Genomic DNA, 26766 nt, shown 5'->3' on the forward strand with positions numbered 1-26766 from the left:
TGAGCAAGAGGTAAACAAATTGGCAGCTTGCACGAGCAGCTCTGCCCTGACCAGGTGAGAGGAGTCAAAATAGAGTCAACTTTGCAGAGGCAGAGCGTGCAGGATGCTCACCCTTCCAGCTGTGCTTGCTGCAGAGCTCCTGGGATGGGGTTTGGTGGGGCACAGCATGGAAAAGACCCCAGAACCAGGGGGAAAGCAGAGACAGAGAGCCAGAAACTCAGAGGAAAGGACCAAGATGAGCACTGAGGTCTGGTTTCTGGTGGCAGATGGCCAGGAGAAATATTTCTCTGCTGGGTGGGTAAGGGCTGGTCTTCTGCTGAGGTGTAACCAAACCCCACTGAGGCTCCCAGGAGCTTTCAAGGAATTGGCAGAGGCTGGGGGAATCCATGTGGAAAAAATCCCAGTTTTTATCCAAATGGATGTAAATGTCCTGATGGATGAGCTATTCACCATTTCCTTTGAGAGCATTGTTGGGCATCCGCTGTGAGGAGTTTTCCCTTTATTTCAATGACTTATGTATATTATTGATTTCCACACAGTTTGCCTAGTTGTGCTGTTTTCTCTGCAGTCAGCTGTTCTGTGTGAGCCCCAAGGATCTGCCTTTCCCTCAGGAAGCTCCTACTGGAGTCAGCTGCAATATCCCTGAATTGACTGGTGAAAGCCATTTGTGTTTGTATTCTCATGGCCTCTAAATTCTGGGACCTTGCCAAACCCTCATGGTCGCCTTTTAACCAAGCTATTTTTACTGTATATATATAAAAACATTAATCCTCTCGCATTGGCATCTGGACATTCTGCTTTGCTCCTTCTCTAAAATTACCTCTGTTTGTCAATACTTTTTTTCCAGGATGATGCCTCCAGAACAAGATGTCAAACCACAGCAGAATATTTTATGTAATGCTTCAGTGTCACTTTTTCTGGACGTGGGGGAGCAAACCAGCCTTAGCACAGTTTGGAATTTGAAAAGGGCTCTCTTTAGGAGGAGTCCTTGAAGAATGTACTGCTCAGAGAAGAGAATTCTTAGGAATTGTTGGTAACTTGGGCACTGAGCTCAACATCCATAAAAGATTATTTCTACGAGAAAGAGTTTTCTCACTGCCAAAAAGAAGAGCAGTAAAAAAAATAAAAAAAAAAAAAAAAATTAACCTGAAAGAGGTTTGAAAAGGGGGAATACAAAGTGTGTCATGGAGTGAGGTAGGAGTCAGCTCAGAGATGGGGCAGGTGTGAGGTTGCAGGCAGGAGGGAGCAGCCTGCCTTGCCTGCTCCTCCCAAAATAGGTCTGGGCAGCCTGGATGGCAGCTGCTCCCTCCCTGCCACGTCCTGGGAAGTGAGGGGAAGGTGTTTGCCTCCCCATGGAGTAATTCCTGAGCCTTGGAGAGCCACTGTGTCCCTCCCCAGACACGCAGGCAGCCCTTGTGTGGAGAAATGGGAACGTAGTTGTATAATCATTTCTATGGTGACAAGGAGGGAGAACATAACTTCGAGATGTTTAGAATAATAATGTGCCTAAGCAAGTGCATATTTTAAAACCCCTGCTGCTCGTGCATGAAAAAGGTCCTGGGCAGCTTCTGGCAGTGAGGAGAGACAGTTTGCCATCACCCTCCTCAGAGCAGCCTGGAAATTAATTTCCAGCAGCACAACTGACCACAATTTTAGCAGTAGATTTTGCACAGCCCTTTGTGGTAAACACTGTTAGCCCAGCAAGGGGTGTCTGGGCTTCCAAATGAGCCTGCAGGCAAGGGAGGGAACACCACAGTGCTGTGGTGGGCTCCAGCATCCCTGTTTTGGGGTGCACTCACCCCTGAATTCCCACTCCAAGTGCAGCTCTTGGAAAAGCAGGACAGGCTGTACTCACTCACATTCACCTGCTTGCCTGGACTCTTTCTGGAAAATAAGCCCTAAAATATTTCTAATAAGTCAATTTGTAAAGGGGCTTCCAGTTCTCTGTCAACAGATAATGGTTGTTTGCAAGCAACAAACGTTTTTTGGTAATTTGGGTCTGAATGCAAGACTTCCTTGGGAAATGTGGTTGATGGGATTCAAATTCAAATTGCAAGACAAGAACCAAGACTACGTATGTATATATACATATATATAAATATATATATATATACATAGGCACGTGTATATATATCGTTGTGTTCCAGGAAAGATGCACCAGGTTATTTTTAAAAGGAATAGGAATAGATGGGAAAGAAATAGAAACAAATAGGAAAGAACAGAGTGAATCCTGCCTTCTCTGAGTTTTCACACGGCCCTGTATGAACTGATTCTCCTCACAAACGCTGAAAAAAAAGAGAATACCATTACAGAACATGTTAATAGCTTCAGGAGACAGTGAATTGTGTGGAACATTGGCCATTCCTCCACCTTTTGCTTTGGCCTTTGGTTTTGGGTCCTTTTAACTCAAGTCTTGACGTGGTTGTCTTCCAGTGGCTGGAACAAGGAATGCTCAGATCTTTAACTCCAGGGCTGTGCAAGGCACTCTCTGTGTTTCAGATAGCTTGGACACCAAGCTTGTCAGATTCCCCTTCTGTTTCTCATAAACTCACACAATACTGCAGTCTAGGCTTCATCCTCATGCAGAGAAACATCCAGACCCATCCAAAAGACTGTTTACATTGACATCAGAGAGGATGGAAAACAAATTATGACATTTGTGTTTGTGCTAGGAGCCAGATACCGCTGGAACCATGGAAATCAGGGACAACATTCAGATTGGATGCTAGTATCTATAAATCTATTTTTAATTTCCAAGCAGAACCTAATCTGGGAACCTTGAAACAGTTTATTAGTCCCCTACTGTTCTGACATCCATCTGTCCAAATGCTTCTCAAATGAGGAGAGGGCTGTGGAAAATCTATAGGTATATATGAGGTAGGTTCACTGGAAGGGTTTAAAAGAAAGATTTTCTTCACTGCTTCCCTCATGGCCTTCAAAAAAATCTAAGATTTGCTATTTCCTTACTCCTTAGCAGCAACTGCTGGTCCTGCAGTGTTCCAAACCATCCTGGTTTAAATGGGAGCCTCAATCTTGAGCAGACAACACAATCTGACCTGCTGCAGCTGAATTCAGCACTTGTTGTTTTCCCAGACAAGACAACCACTTATGGAGGTGAAAGGGGATTCATAAAAGAGAGAAAAAAATTCCAACTGTAAAAAAAATAAATTAAAAAGGTATTTCTAAAAATTTATTTTAAAGAATCAGCATGTAGGGAGAAAGAGAAATATAACATAAATGGAATCTCCTTATTATTGTGTGTTTCTTTGCTGGATTAATTTGTCATTTCTTCAATATGCAAGTTACCTTTAATACAGCATTTTTTAAAAACAAGGACTGTGTTTGTCAGGATTAAATGTGCCCAGCCTCCAGTATCCAACCCAGGGCAATCCTCAGGAGCAGCCACTGATTGATGATGGAAAAGTGGAGTGCTTGGGGAGCCACATCACTCCTGATTCCCCTCGAGCCAGCAAGAAATCAGGGCCAAACTCCTTCAGGAATGGTGAAAAAGGAGGACCAGGGAGCAAGCTGGCACATGGAACATGAGCTGGCAGATGGAAATGAACTGCTTCCCTGATTCCTTGGAATTCCAGGCAATTTCTCCTTGTAAAACATTTTTGTCCCCACAATCTTAAGTAACAATTTTTTTTTTCCACCCTAAGGTGGGACACTTTTGGGCTTATGGGAAATTTGAATGCACTCAACAGAGAATGTCTAAAATCCAAAGTATGACCCAGATTCTTGCTAAGGCTACACCAAATAAAGCAGGTCTCCACAAAAAACCAATACACATGCCAAGATGCTGGGAAAATCTGGGTGTTGGGGCAGAAAAATGGCATTGGAAGGAGGAGCTGTGCAGGGAAACCAGGATGGTGTCTTTACAGAAGGTCCATGATCAGTCTCAGGATTGCTACAAGGGTTTTGGGCCGGGCAAAGGGAGCAATAACAAACTGAGGAACTTTTGGCATTTCAACTTTATTGAAAAAGGGTACAAAGGAACCACCTCTGGATATTGTAAAACTCACAAATAAATTCTTTACAGCTGCACGAGGCTAGATAACAATGAGAGCCTGATATTTCATTCCTGGCACAGTAAAAAATCCCATTATGGCCAATGCAGTTAGGGGTGCAGCATTCTGGGAATTCTATATAATTCTGGACCAAAACCCCCAAGGCCAAGGAGGGAGATTAAAAACTCCTCCTCTTCCTCACCCTTCCACATCCCTGTTTTCTGGTCAGGGTCTGGAATGCAGTGAGTTGCCATAAATCCATACCTTGAAATGCACTGGTCAGGCTGCTGGGAGAATATTTTGGGTTTTGTGTTTGTTTTCTTGTTTTTCTTTTGGTTGGGTTTATTTTTTTATCGTTTTTATTGTTTTGGTTTTGGTTTTGTTTTTTTTTTTTTTAAGAAAGGAAAGGAGAAAATGAAAGGGGAAAAAATAAATCAGAACATGGAAAGGAAATGGAAGGAATTAAAACATCTCTGCTTCTCAAGGCCACTTTTAAACCACCATGGGGAAAAGGGTGCCACAGGTCAGGCAAGTGCCATGAAGCTGGGCTGTAAATTTTGATATTTTAAATAACACAATTCTCCTTAGATTTCAGGCTCCTCCTTACTCAGATATCCTAGGAAAACACCGTGCCAGGCAGCAAGTCTGTGAGAACTCCAGAGGACAGAGCAGATGGGAGAACTCTCTGTTTTCTGGCCATTTTTAGGATGATTTTTGGGGGGTTTTGCCCATTGAACATGAGATTTTAGTTGGATTTTTCCCCCAACCTTTTTCCCACTCTTTTCCTTAGAAATCACTGAAATCTGGCTGGGTTTTGGGACCATATTTTTGTGGGTTTTGTGCAATTTTAGGAGTGTTTGGGCCATTTTTCATGAAGTTTTTAGGGGATTTTTGTGTTTTCTAGTGCAAATTTTTAGCCATGTTTCTGGGTCTTTAGGCTGAATTTCTCCTGGATTTTTCCTGATGCTTTCCCCAGCAATCCTTGAAACTTTCACAGATTTTAGGTATTGTAATGCAGATTTTAGGAGTTTTTGGGCCATTGTTCATGCAATTATTAAGAGATTTTTGCGTTTCTTGGTGCAAATTTTTAGAGATTTTTCTGGGGGTTTTTTTAGTCTGAATTTCTCCTGGATTTTTCCTGATGCTTTTCCCAGCAATCCTTGGAACTTTCACAGATTTTAGATGTTTTAGTACAGATTACAGGAGTGTTGGGTCATTTTTTGTGCAATTTTAGGGGGTTTTGGGACTGAACAAGAGGTCAGAGGAGCTTGCTGTGTTCAGCTCCCTAAAAAACAGCATCAGGATTAGACAGGGGAAGAACAGCTCAGAAACCAGCAGAGAAATTACCAGCACAGGATGTTTTGTTGGTTTTTTTTTTTCAAGTATACCATTTATACCCAGAAATGGAGAATCAAGAAACCTTTTGGAGCTCTCAGTTCACTCCCATGGCTTCTGCAGGCTCTCACAGGCTCCCTTTGGTTGCTCCAGAAATCCCAAAAAGGGTTAAATATATGTTTACCTTAGACCCAGCAGTCCCTGGAGACCCATTTGGGGTTGTCCTGTCTTATCCCTCGTGCCAAATTCCCGGAATTTGGCTTAAAATAAAAATGGTATGAATATAAGTCCTTTATTGAAAAAAAAAAAAAAAAAGCAAAAAAACAAAAAACAACAAAAAACAAAACATAAACAGAAATAACAACAACAAAAAAACAAAAACAAAAAACCCAACAACAACAACAACAAAAAAAAATCCCACCAAAAAACCAAACAAAAACAAAACAAAAAACCAAAAAAACCAAAACAAAAACAAACAAACAAAAAAAAAGCGCTTAACCTTGGTATTTAACTTTAATTTCTCATTGAACTTATCTGGAAGTGAAGCCAGGATGGACCTGACATGGATGCACACCACAATACAGACTGGTGGTGCTGATTACTTCTGTTCAGTCATTTCTTCCAAGTAACTCTCAACAAACATACAGGATTTTTCTTCTCTTAGAAGCCAGGGGGGATTTTTTCCATATTCCCATACCTTTCCCTGGCAGTCTGATATCAGGGCACTTAGCAAGTATTTCAGAAGGGAAGTCTGCAGATTCGTGTGACATTAGTTTCTCAATTAAATAAATAATTTCAGAAGAGGATTTTTTTATATCTTGACTGTTCACAAGTTGGTGTCATTTGACTCTCACTGCAGTCATTAAGTGAAAAATTGAAGAACTGGGCTGTGCTCCTGGTTTGTAGTTCATGCTGGAGTTCCACAAAGGCAGTTTCAGGACAGGGACCTCAGCAAAGGAAATGATGAAGCAGAAGTGCAGAGAAGAAAGGAGGGAGAAAGGAGAAGAGTTTGTTCTTTCCATTAATATTAAACTGTCCATTTCCCAGCTGCAGGCTCATGAAAAGGAGACTTCTTGGTTATTACCCAGTAATTCAAACCTTACAAACCCACCTCAGAACACACAAAGACAAGGTAAGAAAGGATTTTTTTATTGCAGTTTCATGAAATCTGATCCCCAGCAGAGCTCAGAGAATTTGCTAAGCTTTTGAACACATATGCAGACTGGTATCAATTTCTTTTTTTATTTCTTCCTCACCAGATGAACAATATATATGAACAATATCACGTGTGTGTGTGTTGAGAGAAGCAAAACATACATAAGAGTAAATTAATGAATAATGCTGTGATTTCCTTTCTTACTTTTAACACTGCTCTGGGCCAGCTGTTAAACAATCAGTCAGAGCTGGTACCACTTTGATTTGACATGTGCCAGTGCTTTTTATCACCACCACCCCCTCCTTGGGCCACAGGTCCAAAACAGAGAAATTTTCCCAGTTTTCAATATATTCTCAGCTGAACAGAAAAACCCCAAGTGGTTCATAAAAAGCAGAAGGAGCTTAAATCTTGGAAAATCAGTGGAGGCACCCTCGGTTATCAAGGACCACTGGCACATTTTGTATTTGCTGGAAAGCAGAGCAAGCCCACAGGCAATTGTTTAATTTTCTGTGATCCTGGAGATCCAGAAAAGTTAGCTCTTTGGAATTCTGAGCCCACAGAGCAGGCTGAGGTGATGTCCACCCTCTGTGGTTCACAGATATCAGCAGAGGCAGGGAGGGTGCAGAGGGGCTGGATGTGCTGAGGGAGTGTGGATCAGCAAGGGGATGGCACTTAATCCACCACTGTGTGCTCAGTAAATACGTGGGGAGAGAGAGAGAGAGACAGAGAGAACCATTTTATTCATCTCCTGAGTTCATTTTATCCATCTCCTGAGTTAGGTGTGAACTTTTAATGCAAAGACCTACCCAGAGAATAGAACATCACGCGTGTTTGTTTTACAAAACTGTGCAAAGGTTTGCCAAAGCTGTCACAGTGCAATAGCTTTGGCCATTTATTCTCCCAGATCTTCACTCTGAGCACCACTGCTTGCTTTGGAGTCTCTTTTTTATGAGCAGGCTTTAATAAATGTAAAAATCTTGAGCACTCTGAAGAGGTTATTTGCCCTAACTGTGGTTAACTCCAGGCTGAAGGGGAACACCTTCTGCTGTCATACTTGTGCAACACGAGTCCTGCCAGCCCTAGTGCAGGCAGCCTGGCCAGTGCAGCTTCACAAAACTGCATTTTGACTCATCCTAAACCCAAAAGAATCAAGTGTTTTAAATAAGCCTGTTGAAGTCGACAGCAGCCTGCATATGTCAAACCAACTCGGGAATTATCAGCAGCTCCATACTGGGATCAACCTTTTCCTGCAACATATTGCTGGGGCTACTGACCCTGAAAATAAAAGCAATTTTGATGCTGCTAATGTGATTTCTGGCTGGGCTTTTTTTTTTTTTTTTTTTTTTTTTTTTTTTTTTTTTTTATCACAGCACTAACTGCTAGAAGTGGCAGATATGGCACCACAGCAGCAAAGTCCTTTGTCACAAATCTCTGCACCCACAGAGTGGATCCTGGATCCACAGAGATGGGTGTGGAGCTCCATGCAGGATCAGGGTCCCATTTAGCCTCACATCCACCTGTATCCCCAGTTTTTGTGCTGTTTTTCTCCTCTTTGTTGCCACACACAGCACAAGGAGACACATTCCTGATGTGACACATCACTGAGCCAGCAGTGGTGACTTTCTACTATCCTTCAAATGATTAATAACTAAGGCAATGCACCTTTTTTCATACTTCTTTTTTTTTTTTTCCCCCTTGCACAGACTGGGCTGTCTGGTAAAATATAATTTCCATAAATTTAAAAACACCAGCTAACCAATGAAATCAGGGAGATGTCACATACTAAGGGTGTTAATATGTAGGCATAATTTAAATACAATTATCACCATAAAAAGTATCAACTCCATTCTAGAAGTAAAAAATATATGACCAGGGAGCAGAGGAAGACTGGTTTTGAAGTTTTCTTCATGAGAGGCAGCCTGAGCTCAACCCTTAGCCAGCACCAAAGTCACACACATGAGTCTGTGTGAGAGAGAGAAGCTGTGACAACCCCTCCAGTGGAAACAGCACCAGGGAGGGCTGAAACCACATGAAACACCAGGAAAAGAAGTTGTGGAGGAAACCAGTACACACAAACGTGGGGTTTTTTTTTCCATTGCAAGGTTCAGAGCGTGTGGCACTGGGTGCCCTGTACAGATAATTTCCCCATTCTGAACTGCACGTGTGAACAGGCACAGCACAGTGGGAGCAATAAACCCCTGGAAGGTTTGTTCTCAGCAGGTTTTGCTCCCCAGCTGATGGTGCTTGTGCTGTCTCTGGCCCCTCCATGGGTGAACTGTGTGACAGGAGGCTGCAGGATCATCCTGGCTCCTTCTGCACAGACAGGAGGGAAATTCTGGAAGCAGAAAGTGCAAGGGGTTATTGTGCTGTTGGTAAGCCTTTCTCTGAGACCCAGAATCACAGAGAATCTCAAGCTGGAAGGGACCCACAAGGACTATCCCTCCTTACCCCTGAGCTATAATTATTTTTCCCCCCTCCCTGGTGGAGATAAAGATTTTGTTTTGACCCGGCCATTCCTGCTCTCTCCATTCTCCAGTAACGATTTAGGACTCGTTCAATCACCTGAGCAACCCCTGCTCATCTGTATGGCACGAGAATGAAAAAGTCTGCAGAACCAGTCTCATAGTTAGACACTCCACAGGAAGATTAAACATTCTACAGAAGGATGAAGTATTCCTCAGAAAAGGCTTCAAAGCTGCCTCGGTCACGTATCTGTTGAAAAAGACTAAACAAAAGCGTCTCTCCCCCATGATATCTTGCCCAAAAAATCTTCCCAGCTACACAGCAATAAGTATAGATAACTGGAATTAAAATAAGGGGGTAGCACTTACTGAGTTAATTTCCTGAGTAGCCCTTTGTTAAGGGCTGTGTGAGACCTGCCAGTTAGATTAATCAATGGTTTTTGAGGATCAACAGAAGGGGCAGAAATGCAAAGTAATTGCACATATTACTGTACCAGTAAAACTGTGATCCTGTAACGTGACATTAAGTCAGTCTTGCACAGCCACACAAGCAATGTTTCACTGCAGATATCCTTAACATTAATCCATAACGTAACTAGCTGCAGCAGGAGAGAGGGGGAAAAAAAACACCAAACAACCCACCCAGTTTGGAGCTATCCTATATCTCAGACAGGGTGATATAACATAGCATATGCTTTAAAATGATAAAGACTTCCAAGAATAAGACACGGTTTCCAGAATAATATTCATACACGCCCAAACAAAAGCAAAATACTGTAATAATTGAAAAATTGCAGGTTTCTGTATCCAAGAAAAAGTTAAAGGGGGAAAAAAATCCAGCCCAAACCAGCCCTTTTCAGTGGCTTAGCTGGTCAACACTCTTACACACAAAGCCCAGTGCTCTTCCCTAAAACCGAAGAATTAATCAGCATTATGTAAGAGATTTTTATAACACTCTAAAAATACATTGTGAATTCCTTTCCAGTGTCGGACTGAGAAGCTTTAAAGCACTGCCACCCCTCATTCCCCCTTCCTCAACAAAGGCTGGATCTTCATTTCTGACATTGGAAACGCGAGTTTTGTCTGGGCGCTTGCGCCTCAAATCTCGTTAATTACAGCGCCGGCCTCGTGCGATGTTCCTGCTGGGAATGTTTGTGCTGGGAATGGCTCTGGAGCGAGGGCAGGGCATCGTCAGCCCGAGTGGGAATTCCTGACACTCCGCCCTTGGGTGATTTTTCGCCCGTATCTACCTGCTGGCCGGGCTGAGGTTTTGTCCCCACTTTTGTGGCGAGGTTTTCTTGCTTTTTTTTTTTTTTTTTTTTTTTTTTTTTTGAGTGTGACACCCCGGGACAGCGTTGTTCCCTCGCTCCTCTCCCCGCTCCGCTTTCCACACGCACGATAAATTAAGGGTTAGCGCCGTCCCCGCGTTTCCCACTGAAGGATCTCGGCGCAAAATTACGAAGTCGTCGCCTGAATGTTAATGGTAGCTTGGGAGGCAGACCTGAGAGGAGAATGAGTTTCAGCAATTCACATTTTTGCATTTCCCGGGGCTGTCCTGCTCGTGTCCCAGGCCCATCCCCTCCCTCCCCAGGTTCATCCCGCTCTGTCCCAAAACACAATTTGGTCTGCGGTCCTTCAGGCCAAAATAAACCACAGGGATGCAAATAAATCACACGGAAAACGGGAACAAAGCTGTAAAAGCCCCGTCCTGGGATGCATATCCAAAGGGCATTGCAGCTATCTCACCGTCACATTTTTAGGAAACACCTCAGCATTGTCCTTTGGAAGAGGAAAAATTCTCGCCTCACAGGGCTGACGCAACACCGGCACAGCCGCCTTCTGGAAATATCCCCCACCCTTAAACCACAAACAAATCAACCAAAACCATTGAGGCGAACAGAAGGGGAGTTTCGGGAGGGCAGTCCCGCCCGGGACGGATTCCGCCGCTGTTATCGGGGGTGTGAGAGCCCCGCTGATAGCAGGGGAGTCACTCATCGTGTCGGGCGGGTGATCCCGGCCCTGCCCCGAGGGCAGGCGAACATTCCCGAGGATATTCCGCTCTGGGACACCCAAACTTTTCCAGCTACCTGACCAAGGATGGCCATGCCCATGCCCTCTCCCTCTCCCTCTCCCTCCTTTGTTCTCTGCCCTGGTTCTCCCTCCCTGTCTCTCTGTGCCCTGTCCCGCTCACCCCGGGTGTCACCAGCCCCATTTGGTGGCCACCTCAGCCCCGAGGGATTGCTGAGCCCCAATGTGGGCAAAACGCCTCCCTTGGGTTCGCTCTGCCCTAACTTCTCATGTTCTCCGCCTAGTTTTTTACCACCCAAATTCACCCTGCATTGTGTTTTTACTTTGCTTCCTCGTTTTCGCATCCTTCATCCCCTCCTCCTTCATTTCCTCTGCTGGCTTCTCCTTCCCTTCCACTCACTCCTTCCTCCCTCTTTTTCTCCTTTCCCACTTTCTCCTCACGCCATAACCCGCTTCCTCTGGTTTCCTGGGTGTAACTCGGGAGCAGGAGGCTCAGTCCCGACCAGGGTGAATGATGTCAGCCTAATTTACTTCCTTTCCCTAGACCCACTCCAACCACACTCTCACACCGTTAATAAAAATAATAATAATTAAAAAAAAATCATATAATGGGGTGAAAGCCCAAGACAACCAACTTTGGCACAAAATGCATTTTGTCGCCGTGTGCTTTAATCTGATGAGTTATTGCGGTGGGTTCCAGGAGCACACACATCCCACTGCCACCAGCACCTCGGATCCTCCAGCCTCTCTCGCTCCTTCCTGTTGTCTCTGCTACTCCCTCGCTAATTTGTTCCAGCCGTTCATTAATACTCTCCTAATCCCCCCCTCCCCAGCTTCACCTCACCAACCATTCCCCTCGCTCCGGCAGCTCAGAATCCAGAGGATGTTTTTTTCCCCTCGCAGCTCCAACAATGATAAACAGATGCTGGTGGTCTACGTCTGGCACAACTTTTCTGCTCGGATTTTGGTCGGGTTTTTTCGTGGCCCTGGTCGTTCCTGACATTTGACTGCCAACGAGAAGGGGGGGACAGATGTTGGGTGCGTTTGACCAAAAAAAGAGGGCTTGGCATTAGAGACTTAAAACACCCAAATACTGCAAGCCCCCTTCCCACGGGTCGCACAGGGGAGTGGGTTTACAAGCTTAGGGGTAGTTTGAACACAAGCAGGCATCAATATCTGCAAAATTTGGGACTGTGGATGATGAGGAAGAGCGGAAAAATTCCAGAGCTTCGGGTACTTAAAAAAAAGAGAAATCAAGTTAACAAATGGCCCCAGTGGCTGCTCTCCCTCTCTCTGCGGAGCACGCAATTATTGCCATGTAACTTAAAACAAAAAAATTAAAAAAAAAAATCAAAGCATTTCCTTGAATTTTTCAGATCGTGGGTGGGTTTTTTAAAATTTTTATTTTATTAAAAACAAAAAAAAAAAGAAAAAAAGAAAAATTAAGCTACTCGAAGACACGCTGCTTGGGTTCAGGAAATGCTCCCTCCCCATATGCATCCAGGCCGGTCCCGGGTTTCGCTGTCCACCGTCCCCTGGGGGTGTGCAGAGACCCTCGGGGTGATTTTTGGGGTGCGGGTGCCAGTGGGGTCCGGCTACACACACACACACACGGAGCGCTCGGGCCGCGCCGGGCGCAGAGTCCGGTCCGCAGTTTGCGTCTCTCCGGCGCGCTCCCCGCTCGGCGGCGCGGCGGCGGGGGGCGCGGCGGGCGCCGGGAACAGCCGGTTGTTTAAAATCCTTCTCGAACCGTTTCTAATTCCCCCTCGCGCGGGGAGGGCGGGCAGGGCGGGAGCGGCGCGCGCGGGGGGGGGCGGGGGGATGGAGGCAGCGCGGGGGGAGGCGGGGCCGCGCGCGGCCGGATGCGCGCCCCGTCCATCACCGCCGTGAGGGGCGGGCCCGGCCAATGGCGGGCGCGTGTGGCGCCCGTCACCGTGGCGACGGGGCCGGTCCCGGGGAGGCGGTGATGGGTTGACAGGTGCGTGACAGTCGGGAGCTTCTCCGCAGGCATGTACGGCAAAGGCAAGAGCAACAGCAGCGTCCCGTCCGACAGCCAGGCCCGCGAGAAGTGAGTGGCCGCTTAACCCCCCCCCTTCCCCCCCACCCTCCCCTCACGGCCGCCCTCATTCCCCTCACGGACCCGCGCGCGCGCCCCCCTCACAAACTTTGCGGAGGGAAGGAGCGGGGGGTCCCCGAGCCGCTGTCCCAGCGCTGTGTCCCGACACAGCGGGACACCGCAAGGTGCCGGGACCCCTGCGCTAACAAAGAGCCCGGGCAGAGCGGGGCCGGGGCCGCGTCCCGGAGTCGCCGCCTCGCAACTTTTTTTTTGCCGCGGCCCCCCCCCATTGTTCGCTCTCGGGGGGCTCCCGCCGCACAAAGGGGAGCTGGGCTCCCGCTGCCTGCCCAAACTCGTGCTGCTTATTATGATTTCATTATTAATATTATTATTATTATTTCTAATTGCGCATAACGCGCTCCGGCGTGCCCGCTGCCCCACGGGGAGGGCTGGGGGTGTCCCCAAGAGGGGAAAACGAGGGGGTGAAAAAAAAGCCCGCAGTTTTTTTTGGGGAGTGGACGGCGTTCCCCTCAAGTTGTCCTGTAGCGGCTGCGACTTGGCGTGAGCCAGCCCGGTTTGGCACGGCGGGGGTGGAGGGGAGCAAAAGCCGGTGCGAGGAGGAGGAGGAGGAGGAGGAGGAGGATGGGGACGAAGTGTAGGAGGAGGGAAGGTCGGGGTGAAGCTGCTGAGAGGGTCCGGAGGCGGAGACCGCCGTGCAGAGACCGGCTTCGCACCTCTCTGTCCCAAAAATCGCATCGCCCCAGAGAGGGTTCAGCACCGGCCGAGGAGTTTCCCTTCAGGCAGCTTGTCTTGAACCTTCACCTAAAAGTTTTTTTTTTTGTTTGTTTGTTGGGTGTTTTTATTTTTTTTTTCCCTCTGTGTGTGAGTTTAGGAATTTTGGGTTTGATGGTGTTATTTGGTTTTTTGCCTTTTTTTTAATGTTGGGTTAGTTCTTTTCGTGCGTTTTTATTTTTGGTTTTGTTTGGGTTTGGTTTTTTTGGTGGTTTGGTTTTGTTGTTTTTTGGGGTTTTTTTAGTTTTTTTTCTTAAAGACTTCCCAATTCCAGAGGCTGGCATGCACGCTTCCTGCTACAGCAGCAGGCCAGGCATCTCTGTTTCTACAGGAGAGAGGGAATTTAAGGCTTTTGACAATTTCGCACCTAACTTTGCCACGGGAAAGTGAAGGGAGACGGAGGCAGCCCTGACGGGAAGCGTTAATTGCTGAGATGGAGCGGGAGACACAACTTGGGCTCTGAAATCTGATCAACTAGTGGCGCTCCTTAGTTCCAGAGGAGGGGTAATTTTAAAAATAATTGCCTAACCGGCTAGTGGAAGCACTGTTTATTTGTCTGAGCAAGAATTAGGGAATTAAACCATTTCCTCGTGCTACGTGGTTGCTGGTGTTTGTCAATACCCTCGGTAAATCACTGAAGGGCACAGTGGGATCTCACAGTGGGACTGAAAACAAATCCATAGGGCTGCTGTGCCTCGGATCAGATGAAGATCGTTGTTGTTTTAATTCTGCTTTGCAAAAGCTACTGAGTGCAAGCCGCACACACGAGTGCTCTGGTCGTGGGGCTGAAACTTTAAACGGTTTTCAATTGTATTCTTTCATTGCAGCTGATTTTTCTTCGGGGTTCTTGGTGCTGTAAAGCACATAGTATCTCGTTTGATCTGAAAATGCTTAATAATTTTCAGGGCAAGCTTGCCAAACTGACTTATTGCCAGGCAAGTAAGTAAAGTTGTGAGGACCTGCTAGATGGTGCTGTTCGATTTAAATACACGTTGTCTCCCACTTGCAGCTAACAGCTGGAAATGTGGGCTCCCCACGTGTAGATTATTTTATGCAAAACACTGAAGTGGTTTGTTTTTAGATCGTGGACCTGACAGGTCAGAAACTTCACGGTCGCATCCACTTAAAAGTGAATTCAGCTGGGAGTTAGAAACACCCTCCTTCTCCCCCCTCCTCCTTCCTTCAGTGAGGGAAAAATAAAAAATAAAAAAGAAACTTTGAGACTTTATAAAACTTTGAGGCTTTATGATGTGAAATACGTTATGTTTAGTCCACATTCCAGATTTTTTTGGTATTTCATCTGTTAAAATTTCTTCTTTCTGATCAGATTACTTCCTTGCTGTTTTCATATGCTTGCTTTCTGACTTCCAAAAACTATGATTGCAATTTATTTAATTTTTTTTTTCCTCTTAGGACATTGTTTTACAGCCATGCAATGCTTGTCACAAGGTGTTACGCATGAGTTTTTGTTCTGCTCAAAAAGAAGTGGCTGTCGAATTAAATATCTCTACAAAAACACAGCTATGACTTCTGCATGAGATTCTAGTAATTTGGAATTCAGAGTAATTCAGAGAAAAATACATATGTTTGACTGATACAATAAGTACTTATTTAATCAAGAAGAGTGGGATTATAATTATGTTTAACATCAAAGTTTTTAGAATATTCAACTGAAAATTGGTGTTTCTCCTCAAGATTTTAAGTGCCTAAAATATGTAGCCGATCTCCAGAATACACTTGTTGTAATTGAGGTGTTTTTTTTGTTTTTTGTTTTTTTTTTTTTTAAATTACTCCCTCAGTTTTTAATGGCCTGATTATGTGGACCTCTTCCCCATGAGAATGTGTGCCAGTGAGAGGACCAGGGTGTGAAAAGCTTATTTAGCAAGTGTGGAAAAGATGTGTGTTGTTCAGCTGCTGTTTGTGATATTTGTTGTGATAGATTTTACAGAACAGCCCAGTGCCAAGTGTGTCTCCTAGCACGGTGTCTTGCTGCGTGCTGCATTCAGTATTTGTGTCCTTTGAGGTTATGTAATTACTATAAAAACGAACAAGTTTTCGCCAGCCATTTGTAATAGCCCTTGGCATATTTTCAGTTCCAGGATGGCATTTGTTTTATGGCCCCTCTCTTTGTCCCTTCTGCTTGACCTCTGGGGTAAATCGCCCGTGTTATTTGGCTTCACAACACATGTGAAGTGTGGGTAGATGATTTTGGGGGGCAACAACACCGAATTCTGTGCCGGAGAGGTGCAGCACAGCTGGGTAAAACACTGAAGGTGAGGGCACACCATGCCTGTGTGGCGTGAGGAGAGTGAAGAGACAAAGATCACAGGAGTCTTTGTGCCCCTTCCTCTCTCCCTGGAACCAGCCGTGCCTTAATTTTGGGCTGCGTCCCTGCCAGTTGCTCAGGTACTGAAAAGTTGTGTTAGAGTAGCTCTTCACCACACCAGTGCTGTGCCGGCGCCACCTCAGACCCGACTACACTGTCAAAGGAAAAAAGATTAAAAAGTATCCACACATCCTATTTCCATAACACTAAAACAATAGTGTTATCTCTTCACAGCAACTGTGAACAATTTTTTTTTCCTGCACTCCCCTTATTCCTTTTAAAATAGGACTATTTCAGATTGGGAGCTTGGACCTGTCAACACTTCACTTCAGTGGTGAAACTGTAAACTTTTAATATTTGAGGAAAAAAAAGGACCAGACCACACAAGTTCCAGTCGCAAATGCAACTATCTGTTTACATATCAATAATACTTTACGTTAAAAATATGTATGTAGAAAAAACAGTTCTAAAAAACATAAAAGGAAAACTAAATTCTGGTGGGAATAGATGTTTTGAGTTCGGTTCTCTTCATATTCCAGTGGTTTTACAAACCAGTCCCCTTCCCAAGAAGCCCTTAGCCTTCTTGGGGCTTGGCAGACACCCAGATTTTGGTTAAAAACTAACTGGATAACTAGAGACTGCAACTTAATTTGTTATAAAAGGATGCCTTATCAAAATACTGTTTCTCTTCAGGTCTGTGTTGACAGGTTGGCTGTTTGTATATACAGTTGCTTTGAGTTCTTTGGATTTCTTTTTTCATTTTTTTTTCCCCTCTCAGATGTGAAAACACTGCGTTGCATGAGTTTACATAGATAAGTCTCCTTTTCCCACTGCAATGTTTGTAAGCTATGTAAAAATAAAATTCAGATGAAAATTAACTGGCTTCAGTGATGAATTTGCTACCTATCCCTGGGAAATGGCCAGCTAGTTTTTAAGTTCCTGGTAGTAAAACATACATCAATTTCCCTCCACCCCGTCCTTATGAAGGTAAACCTTTTAGTTTAACCCTGCCTGTTTTAGAGTTTGGGTTTGACATCTATCCATCAGGCCTGACTTTAAAAGTTGCAGCTGTGCTGCTCAGGCAGTCTGTGAACATCAGGCATTTTAGAATATACCTTTTAATAAACTGCAGAAGGGAGGGCTCAGGAAATAGTAGATACTTGTCAGTGTTTATTATTGGCCATGTGCTTCAGGTGCTCCCTTACCCCGCACAGGTGTCTGGGGAGCACATGAAAATGTTTCAGGTAATGTATGTGCTGCCATTCAGGTGAAACACAGAAGAAATTAATTCTGCTTAAGTTCCAGGCAGATGGTACTGTCACAAGTATTAAAGCAGCCAAGATTTTAGTAACTTTGCCGAACTTCCACTGTTTGGGTGGAAAAGTTACGATGCAATTTAATTTAAGTATTGTGCTGATTTATTTAACTATTTTTAGTGTGTAAAAGCTCAGTTGAAGCATGGTCCCTTTTGAAAATTGGGCAAAGACAATATGTTTTCCAATGTTTTAAAAGTTTTCTCAACTTTTACCATGGAAGACCAATGATGTTATCCCTGTCCTTTGGAACACTTGAAATGTGGTTGAAAAAGAAAAGGATGAGGGATTCGATTCCAGAGATGTGTGTTTCTCCATTTGCATGACAAAGCATCTGAATTTAGCCAGGATACAAGCCTTTTCAAAAAGATGCATTTGCATATGCTTAGGGTTTACTGACTGTAATCGCTGAATATTTCATCTTCGCTGGGAGGCAGCAGATCCTGGGATCAGAGGGGAGGAAAATTGGGGCTGGGTGGGAAGGAAAGTGGAGATGTGAGCAGCTGGAGCCTGCAGCTGTGACCTGCCAGGACACAGGGATAACAGGGAGCAGGGAGCAAACTGGAATAGAAATGGCCAGTCTGGAGAGGGGAGACAGAGAATCGCTCCCTGAGAGAGATGGCCCTGGGATCGGGGCTCAGGGATGATGAGGGGTCTGGGATCAGGGATCTGGGATCAGGGATCTGGGAGGAGGCTGCAGCATCTGGACCAGGGACACAGACCTGGCGAGAGGGAGCAGAGCCAGGACAGCCAGGAGGCAGGTCAGGAAATGAGAGGCTTTTGTTGAGTTAGGAGGAACATTCTGTCCCTCCAGGTGCTGGGAAATGACCATTCCTTTGCTGCCAGGAAGGACTTGAGAGAGCAGGGGCGTAAAATTTGTTGTCTCCGAGGTAAAACCGACCCACACCTATGAGATGGCAGCTGGCCGAGGGGTGTGTGACAGTCCTGGAGCTGTGTCTCAGGGATGTCAGAGCCCGGAGGGAAGGGGAGGATTTGCCATTCAGAAGCAGCTGGAACAGTGTGTCTCTGCAGTGTCTGGGTGCTGTACTTGCATTCCCAAAAATGTTCTTTTAACTTGGAAAATGCAGATATACACTGAGCGTATTTCTCACTTTGCCCTCATTTGCATGTTCACTGATTTTTTTTTTTCCCTCTGGAGAAAAAAAAAAAAAAAAGCTCTGGGGTTTTTATTGTGCAGGGAAGAGCATTGTTTTGGTAATGAGCAGCTATTTGATAATTTGCTATTTTGCTGTCTTGCGGTTTGTGCCTTATGGCTGCCTTGCTGTTTCATAATACGGCTGTTCCTACAGGAAGATTGTGTTGTTTCTTTGGTGCCCAGCTCCACAGTGTCTGAGCTTCACCTCTAAAAATAGGCATCAAGCCACTCCTGACCGACAGCCAGTTTGGAAGTGGCACTGAGATGAAGAAAAGCAAAAGACTAAAATGTTTATTGGCTGTTGGGTGCCCAATTTGAGCTATGTACCCCTGAATTTTTTTTTTTTTTCTTTTTCTCTTTTGGAGTATCACATAAACCAGAAATGCATATAGACAGCTTCCACTGTCTCTCTTTGCCACAGGATGAAATGCCAAAGGACCTTGTAGAAATGTAGTATTTTTGTGAAACTGCTGTCTCTCTCATGGATACACTTCAGACTGGAAAATGCACTCGGAATTATCCAGGGTGGAGAGCTGAGAGCTGCACACTCACCTGCAGCAGGGCCTCTCCAGGCTGCTGTGCTTAGGGAGGGAGACTCACAAATGCCTGGTTCTGTGGTTTGGTTCTGTGACTGAGCAGAGCCACTCCATGGGAGGGTCATTGCCCTGCACAGCCCCCTGTGGTGCTCTGCACGTAATGAGTAATGGCTCAAAACATCTTATTTTAAAGAATTTTCTGCTAAGGCTCCTTTGGGCATAACCAGATGACATGTTTTCTCTGTCAGTGTTCAGGAGCTACGTCTACAGAGCCTTCCAGCCGTGTTGCTTGGGTTTAGGACCACTTGTTTCCTGCTTGTTTTGGTGCACAAACATTCCAGGAAGGAATGCTGGTCCAGGCTGAGTCACAGCTGAGGGGTTTTTTCTGCTCAGTTGAGCCACTGACCCCTAACACCAGGTTGGTCAGGCAGTGGGCAGGTGTTGTTTCAGCTCCTGAGAGAAAATCATCCTCAGATACCACCAAACGTGTTAATCCAGAAGTCTTGATGACCTCTGTCCATGCTTCTCTAGTCTCTGAGATACTTCTCACTTCCAGTTCCAGGAAGGGAACAGGTGAGAACATAAAATGTCCCTTTCCAAGAAACTGAAATGTGGCAGTCATCAAGACCATAGAGTGCTAGCTTTCCACTTTCCAACAATTATAAAAATAAACTGAACATTTTTGTGGTGGGTCATTTTTTTCTTCTTTCACATCTTCTGTTGTTCTTGCCTCTGGACTGTTTGGTTTTTTCCCTCCATATTGTTAGTGGTGTACCCAAAGCAGAATTAAATAATTACCTTTTATTTGACATAATATAGATAAAAGTATGTTGTTAATACTCCCTGTAACACTTGCATGTTTACTGTTGTTATTGTTGGGGGAGCTGTTTGTTTGTTTGGGGCATTTTGTTTTATTTTATTTTTTAAATAATCAGTTTTTTCAGTCACACGCCCTCCAGGTTCTTTTTTGCAACACAGCTGCCTTGCCAATTATTCCCCATTTCATATTTGTGTATATGATTTCTTAGTCCTGAGCATGGTACTCCACATTTGCCTGTATTGAATTTTCTGTTATTAACTTTCCTCATTCTTTTCCTGTCCCCAGAAGGGCTTGTAATCTTTCCTGATTTGTCATGTACACTTCTGTATTTCTACATATCACTCATTAATGAAAGTCTTTTAGTGGAGCTGGCTTAGGGGGTAGGAAGAGCTCTGCTGAAACGTTCTCTCTTCTGTAGAAACATGCTGTTAGTGACTCTTCTATCATTTTTTTAATGTGATTGTACCCTGATTTTTCATTTCATGAAGATGTTTGCTGATGCAGGCGTCATGTAACAGGCTGACAGACAAAAGTTAAAATATTAACTTTTCCACCTGTTCCTCCTTGCCTACTGCCCACTCTCCCAGTTGAGCCAAACTGAACTGACATTACCTTTGTAATGTTGGCCTCTTGCTATTCTGTTCTGAAGGTGTTTCTGTCCCTGAGGTCGTTCCTTTCCTCTCCCTTTGCCCCTCCATTCCCTGTGCCCAGAGCGACCTGAGCCTCTTGTGGGGAAGCCTTTGGCTCCTCCAAGCCCCAGATGCTCACAGCTTTGACAAACACATCTCCTCTCTAGGAAAACCAGCCTAGTTTGTGATAAAAGAGCAAGCATTTAAATTAATGTAATTTATTTTGCCCCTTTATTCTCTAGGCTTTCCAAAGTTCAGTCAATATTTCTTTCGGCAAGAGCACCAGCATTGTTGAGGGTTTATTTTTAAGCTGGAGCCACCTATGGAAGAACACTGTGATACCACACTTTTTTTTTGCCATGCCTTTTTTTTCCTATGCAATTGCCAATTGAAAACGACAATTTGAGGAAATCCAGATTTCAGAAATCACATTTCTGATGGCAAGTATAGTTTTTCAGCTGTGGTTGTGGATAGTGAGAGTTGTTTAGCTCCTCCATGCGTTGAATTTGTGGGCTGCTTTATCCTGTCCTTGTTAGGCTTTAAATCTGCCTTTGAGCTTGTCTTTGCAGTTTTTGGTGTTTTTGGAGTGTGGTCTGGTTGAAGTGTACAGCCCTTGATGCTAACTCCAAACTCTTGATCAGGCCTACATTCCAGTGAATTCCTAACTTCCTTAAGCTTGACTGTTTCTTTTCTTCCTTTCTCCTATTCCTAAATAAAATACTATCTTTGAAAGAAGTTTCCAGCACGAAGAAGAAATTTTAAGCAGTTATGGATTACACAACGTCCTGTGCATTACATTATTTCCATTTGTTTCCAGTGCCTCTAAGTCTTGGGGGAGATTTCACCTTCAAACCAAACCAAACCCTTCTAAGTTTTATTTTGAAAATATAGAAGCAATAAGTAATCAGTACTAAGGAGTTACCAGTATATGTAAATTCCGATGCATGCAATTTTATTTTTATATTGCTATTGATAATGTCTTGTTACTGGCAGGTGTACTTTTATATTGATGTAATGAGTTTGGAAAGTTAATAAGAATGTTCCACTGCTGGAATTAAGCATTTTTACAGATAGAGGAAGACGGTAAAATACTGTCTATGCTTTCTGTGATGAACACCTTAATGCTTATAAAAAAGTGTTGAAAACCTGTTTTAGAGGTTAGGAAAGAATTCCAGCAACAACAGTGGAAAACTGAGGCAGCCTGTGTTCCTTTCCTTGGGAGGTGTTGTGCTTTCTGAGGAAGATATTGGAGTGCAGAAATGGTAGTTAAGTAATTCCCTAATAAATAAGTTGTTCTTGACAGTGTTGGGACAGAGTGGATCATGTGGCTGGCAGGGCGTGTGATTGTGTCATAAATACGGGAGGATTTGTGAGGATCGAGGTGAGGCTGCCACCTGATGCTCTTCAGCATATGTGTTGCTTTATCACATCCCTCCAGCAGCAACAGCAGGATTTGGGAAACCAAAGCCCCACCTGATTCCTCCATGCTAGATGATTGTGTTCTTCTCCCAGCTAACTCTCAGAGTGAGGCCAGCCTTGGGTGGCTTCTGTTTGGTCAGCTTGCGAGTTGAGGTGCTGCTGGGGAGGTGCAGGTGCTTTTTGAGTGGTTGAGTGGGTGAGTTACTGAAATTTAATGAGGTCTGTCAGGAATAATGAAGCTCCCTTGCCAAATCTGAAGCTGCCCTGGAAGTGAAGGTTGTGACTCCTATTGTGTGTCTCTTGAAATGTTTGGCTCCTTTAATTGTTTATTGCTTAAAATTTCTTGAAATGTGAGTTTAGAGATGATGCATATACTTGAAGGTGATATTTAAAAAACTAAAAGGCACTATTCCAGCCTGAGGAATTTAGTTTTTCCTGTGTGTTTCTATGCACATTGTAAACTAATACAAATATAGGCTGATTTTTTGGGTTGGAGCAGAAGTACATGATCAACAAATAAATACGCAGAGCTTGCACACAGGACAGTTGGTTAGCAAAAATACAAAGCTGGAAAAGATGAAGGTGGTCTTCTGATCAGGAGATGAAGAGCCATGTTTGTTAGAAGTTTGGAAATGTGCCTCTGGTGATGGTAATGGGATTGACAGCAGATCTGAAAGGTAAAACACTGTTGGTGTTCCTGACTTCTGATGCCGCTCCTCAAATCCAGTGTCACTTCTAATTGTGCTAAGTGTACATCTAATTCTTTGTTAAGGAAAGATGTTTACTTTTACAAGACCATTATGTGTAGGCATGTGCATCCACAAACCTTGTTATATATACTTCAAAATATCTATATAAATAATAGGAGGTATTATAATGCAGCAAAATCCAAATAAACAAAAAACTCCCAACCCCAAATAAAACTATGTTATGCTTCAAAGATGCAAGACTTAAATAATTTGTCCAACTGTAGTTGTGGAACATAGAAATGAAAGAACTATTTTGAATTATTTCACAGACCATCCTAAATAGATGATTCAAAACAAAAGCAGACTGGAGAACGGGATGCAGATGTATTCCTATTAAATCCAGTAATTAAAGAAAGTTGGTTTAAAATGTTACCCATATTCCCCAAACGGACCTGAAAGTATGTAGTAAATAACAACAAACTAGACAAATAAAAAGAAAGATAGATGTTGCCCTCTGTCAGGCTCTCGTTTAGGGAGAAAAAAACCCCCAAATAATAGACAGAAGGGGTTTTTTTGTCATAAAACTGGAAGTATTTTTCCTGTCAAACAATATAAGTGGATTGAGCAGTTTTTCACTCATATCACTATCTAGTAAAGCTCTTATGAAATACTTCAGGAAGTCAAAAAAGGACTTTGTGGTTTCAATACTACTTGGAATGTGAGCCAAATGAATGCATTTGAAAATGCAGGGTCATGCCTGCAGGAGCTTGTGGGAGTACCTGTTCCATATTTCAGAGAGCAGGTCATGCATAAGGGGCTCCCTGATGGAGCAGCACTGGGGATGATCAGCTGCAGCCACAGAGAAACACACGGAGCTTCTGGAAGTATTTTGGTATTAGTTTCTGTTTAATTTCTCTTTGCACAGTGTACACATTCAATGGGCGAGGCATAATTAGAGGGGCTCTCTGGTGTGGTGTGTTTTTACAGAGAGCTTTGCTTTCTGCAAATGGTTGTGGGCTGAAGTGAGCACAAGCACTTAATGCTCAGCACAAACATTGGAAATCCTCAGTAATTCAGGGCACAAGTGAAAAACTAATTGAGCGAAGTGTAGGGAAACCTAACCCGTGGCAGTGTCAGATGTGCCTCGGGCTTCCTGACACCTTATTCTGAGGCATTCCGAGGGTGTTGTGAAAGGAACCAAGAAACGAGATTAAAGGGACCAACAGTGCAACTTGGCAAAGACGTAGTTGTGTATTCTGCAGCCTCAACATGGAAATGCTTTCGTGTTCTTCCTGCCTTTGTGATTCACTTGTGGATTTCAACTAAACTTCAGTCCAGTTCTATGACAGGCAGCTTTTAACGAGCCCATAACCATCTTGGTTTCTCATTTCCCAGTCCAGAACCATATTTAAAGAGTTAACATAGCTGAAAGAGAGGCAACTGCTGCATTCCCCCAGCCCCAGTTTTTTCTCACTGTGCTACCTGTGTTTGTTTTTATAGGTGTATGAATGAATGTTTTATAATATTTATGTATCAAGGGTTGGTATCTTCCTCTTTAGAACAGGCAAACGGGCATCACTTGCATGTGTTGAATCACAGAAGCAGACTGGTGGGGAAAAAATGATGAATTAAAAGTTTTGATTCAAATATGGCATAATTACAAAAGGCATTTTCAGAGTTAATAGAGTTACTGCACTCTTGGTCCACTTTTGAGCTGGTTCAATGTCAGTCTTACACCCTTGTCACGTTGTCTGGTATGGAAACACAACATTTACTGTGTCCTACCTGTTGGTTGGGAAATAACTGCAGTCATTACACAGTTACCTCACCAAGGCTGATTTTATGTTCAACACCTGTATTTACTTCTCTTCAGGACCAACAAAAGGACTACCCAATAACCCAGCTTCTTAAAGCCAAGTTTTTGTTTAGAGCAGTGTGGGTGAAAGCCTCTGAAAACAGCAAAAGCAGTCCATATGTGTAACTTCTTTTTGCCTGGGAATGCACTACTCCCATAATGCTAATCTGGTAGAACAGGCTAAGTTTTTTCTTACCTTTTGACAGGCCAAGTGATCTGAAGAAGCTTTTGTGCTCCAAAAGTTTACTCCTTCTTGTTTACCCACTTTTTGGTTTGTGGGTTTTTGGTTTTTTTTTCCCCTAGTTCTTTTCATTTTACCTAGGTGTATGACAGAACCTCACAGTCTGTTTCCAGGGCTTGGGGGAACTCTGAAGGCAGCATGAAAACCAGGATGAAGGGTTCTATTCTGGAAGTGGTGGAGGGATCTCAGATGGGTGGAGAGCTGCTGCTCTTAAACCAGCTGGCAGATATTTTAGCTGAACACAAGCATTTGAAGAGGGCAGGACAGCTCTACCACTGTTTGAAACAATACAGAAGCCATCTCAAGGATCAAAGTGTGTTTGAACCCTCTTTGCCCCACAGCCTTATGGCTGTAATGGTAACAGATAAAAATTCTGTGTGTTCTAAGCTAATATTTAATGTAACTGGGTACTCAGATGTGCTGCTGGGACAAACCTTCCTGTCTCTTCTCTTAATCCACTGTTCAATGCAGGAAGCTTCCCAGATCCTCTGTGTGTCTTCATCCAACATGTAAAATTGAAAGATTACTGTTAGAAACTGTTAGAAAAAGCTCTTTCCAGGATGTGATACAATCCGTGAGTTATGCTGTGACACTCAGTGTCCTTACATCAGAGTAAAGGTTTTTTCTGTTTACATTCAAAAATTTAATTTTGATAAACAGTCATCTTCCAGCCTGCTCCTACTGTTTTGCATTTGCATTCTAGAGTCCAAGAATATTTGTTTCTGAGGTGGCTGGGATCTGAGTATTTCCTAGTGGCAGGGTTTTATGTTTTTTACTTACCTCATGCAATTTGTAAAATTAAGTAAATTTCATCAGTCTCTTGGGCGTTCAAGTGATGTTCAGATAACAGACTTACACCAGTATTCTCTTTATTTCCCGAGGTTTTATTTTGACAAGAACTGGAGATGTTGGTGTGCAGAAGCATCCTGCCCTGTTGTGGGATACTGCTGGGAGGGAGGCACTGGAGATGGCTCTGAAAGATCCAAAGCCTTTTGAGTCTCTGTACAAATTAATTGATTATGAAATGGTGAGACTTGTGATGTGCTTTAGCCAGATCATTTCTCTTTATGCAGAGTGCTCCATCCAGAACGAAGGAATGGGATGCCATTGTAAATTATTTCCTGGTTTAGTAGTCCTAAGCCCCCATGTTTGCTGCGTTTCCTCTGCAGCTGAGACAAGCCTGTCCTGCTCATCTCCTTTTTCTCTGAGTGTGGAAGGCTGTTAAATGTAGGTGGTTTGGGCTTGCTTTTGGATACCCTGCCTGCTCAAAAATGAAAGAACTGGGTGATGTGCGTGTGTCTGCTTGCAAACCAAAGCCAAGCTGGCTCTGCTAGTTCTGGGTTTTCTCATTTTACTGCGTCAAGGTAAGTTTGAGAAATATATAAGAAACAAAGAATGCAGCCGGTGTCTGGAAATATTGCTTGCTGAGAGGTGAATTTACAATGTTCATAGCCCTGCAGCTCCTGCTGTAGGTGTTGGGAGTCTTCTGGAGGAGCACCCCACTAACCTCAGGAGAAGGCTCCAGCCATTTACTCAGTGTTGTCATTTGGTGTCTCTGGAGCCCCTGAGGAGACACAGGGTCCCTCAGGGCAGGGGTGTGTGTGTGAGACAGAGCTGAGCTGGAGCTGGGAATTGCTGCTCTCCCAGCAGGACTCCTGCACTGGGTTTGCATCCCTGTCCCCCCTCCCCTCCTTCATGCACTGTGTGCTGCATGTTGAAAGGGGTGAGTCACCTCTTTTATTATGTTTTGAATACTTTCTCCCAAATGTAGTTTATTTTCTGCAGGGAAAGGAAAGAATTTATGCTGTCCTGGTTCCTTATTTTTATCAGAGCTCTTGCTAACAACTTCCAGCTGAGGGAGTTCTTGATATTTTTAGCCTGAGATATTTAGCTATTTGAGCCTCTCTACATGTTTTCCTCCTGATATATATTAACTGGAGGGG

At 44.1% G+C, this 26766-nt stretch overlaps 1 protein-coding gene and 1 long non-coding RNA gene across 7 annotated transcripts in view; one reads left to right on the plus strand and one right to left on the minus strand.

Moving 5' to 3' along the window:
• Positions 1-7700: 7700 nt before the first annotated feature.
• LOC306816900 lies at positions 7701-10269 on the minus strand. Its single transcript, XR_013777807.1, has 2 exons — positions 9008-10269; positions 7701-8836 (listed from the first exon to the last, which is right to left on the minus strand). It is a non-coding gene; the product is annotated as an uncharacterized lncRNA (long non-coding RNA).
• Positions 10270-12831: 2562 nt separating this feature from the next.
• SSBP2 (single stranded DNA binding protein 2) overlaps positions 12832-26766 on the plus strand; it is a 120598-nt gene continuing 106663 nt past the window's right edge. For 2 of the 6 annotated variants that reach the window (XM_079333347.1, XM_079333352.1), the window contains exon 1: positions 12839-13059. In XM_079333347.1, the coding sequence (XP_079189473.1) occupies positions 13001-13059 (59 nt within the window). In that variant the 5' untranslated portion in view covers positions 12839-13000. Of the gene's footprint in view, positions 13060-26766 lie in introns of all 6 variants that reach the window. The other 4 variants (XM_079333348.1, XM_079333351.1, XM_079333349.1 and 1 more) reach the window with 4 other exon arrangements.

The sequence above is a fragment of the Erithacus rubecula genome, assembly GCF_903797595.1.
Source record: "Erithacus rubecula genome assembly, contig: scaffold_96_arrow_ctg1, whole genome shotgun sequence".
Lineage (NCBI taxonomy): Eukaryota > Metazoa > Chordata > Aves > Passeriformes > Muscicapidae > Erithacus > Erithacus rubecula.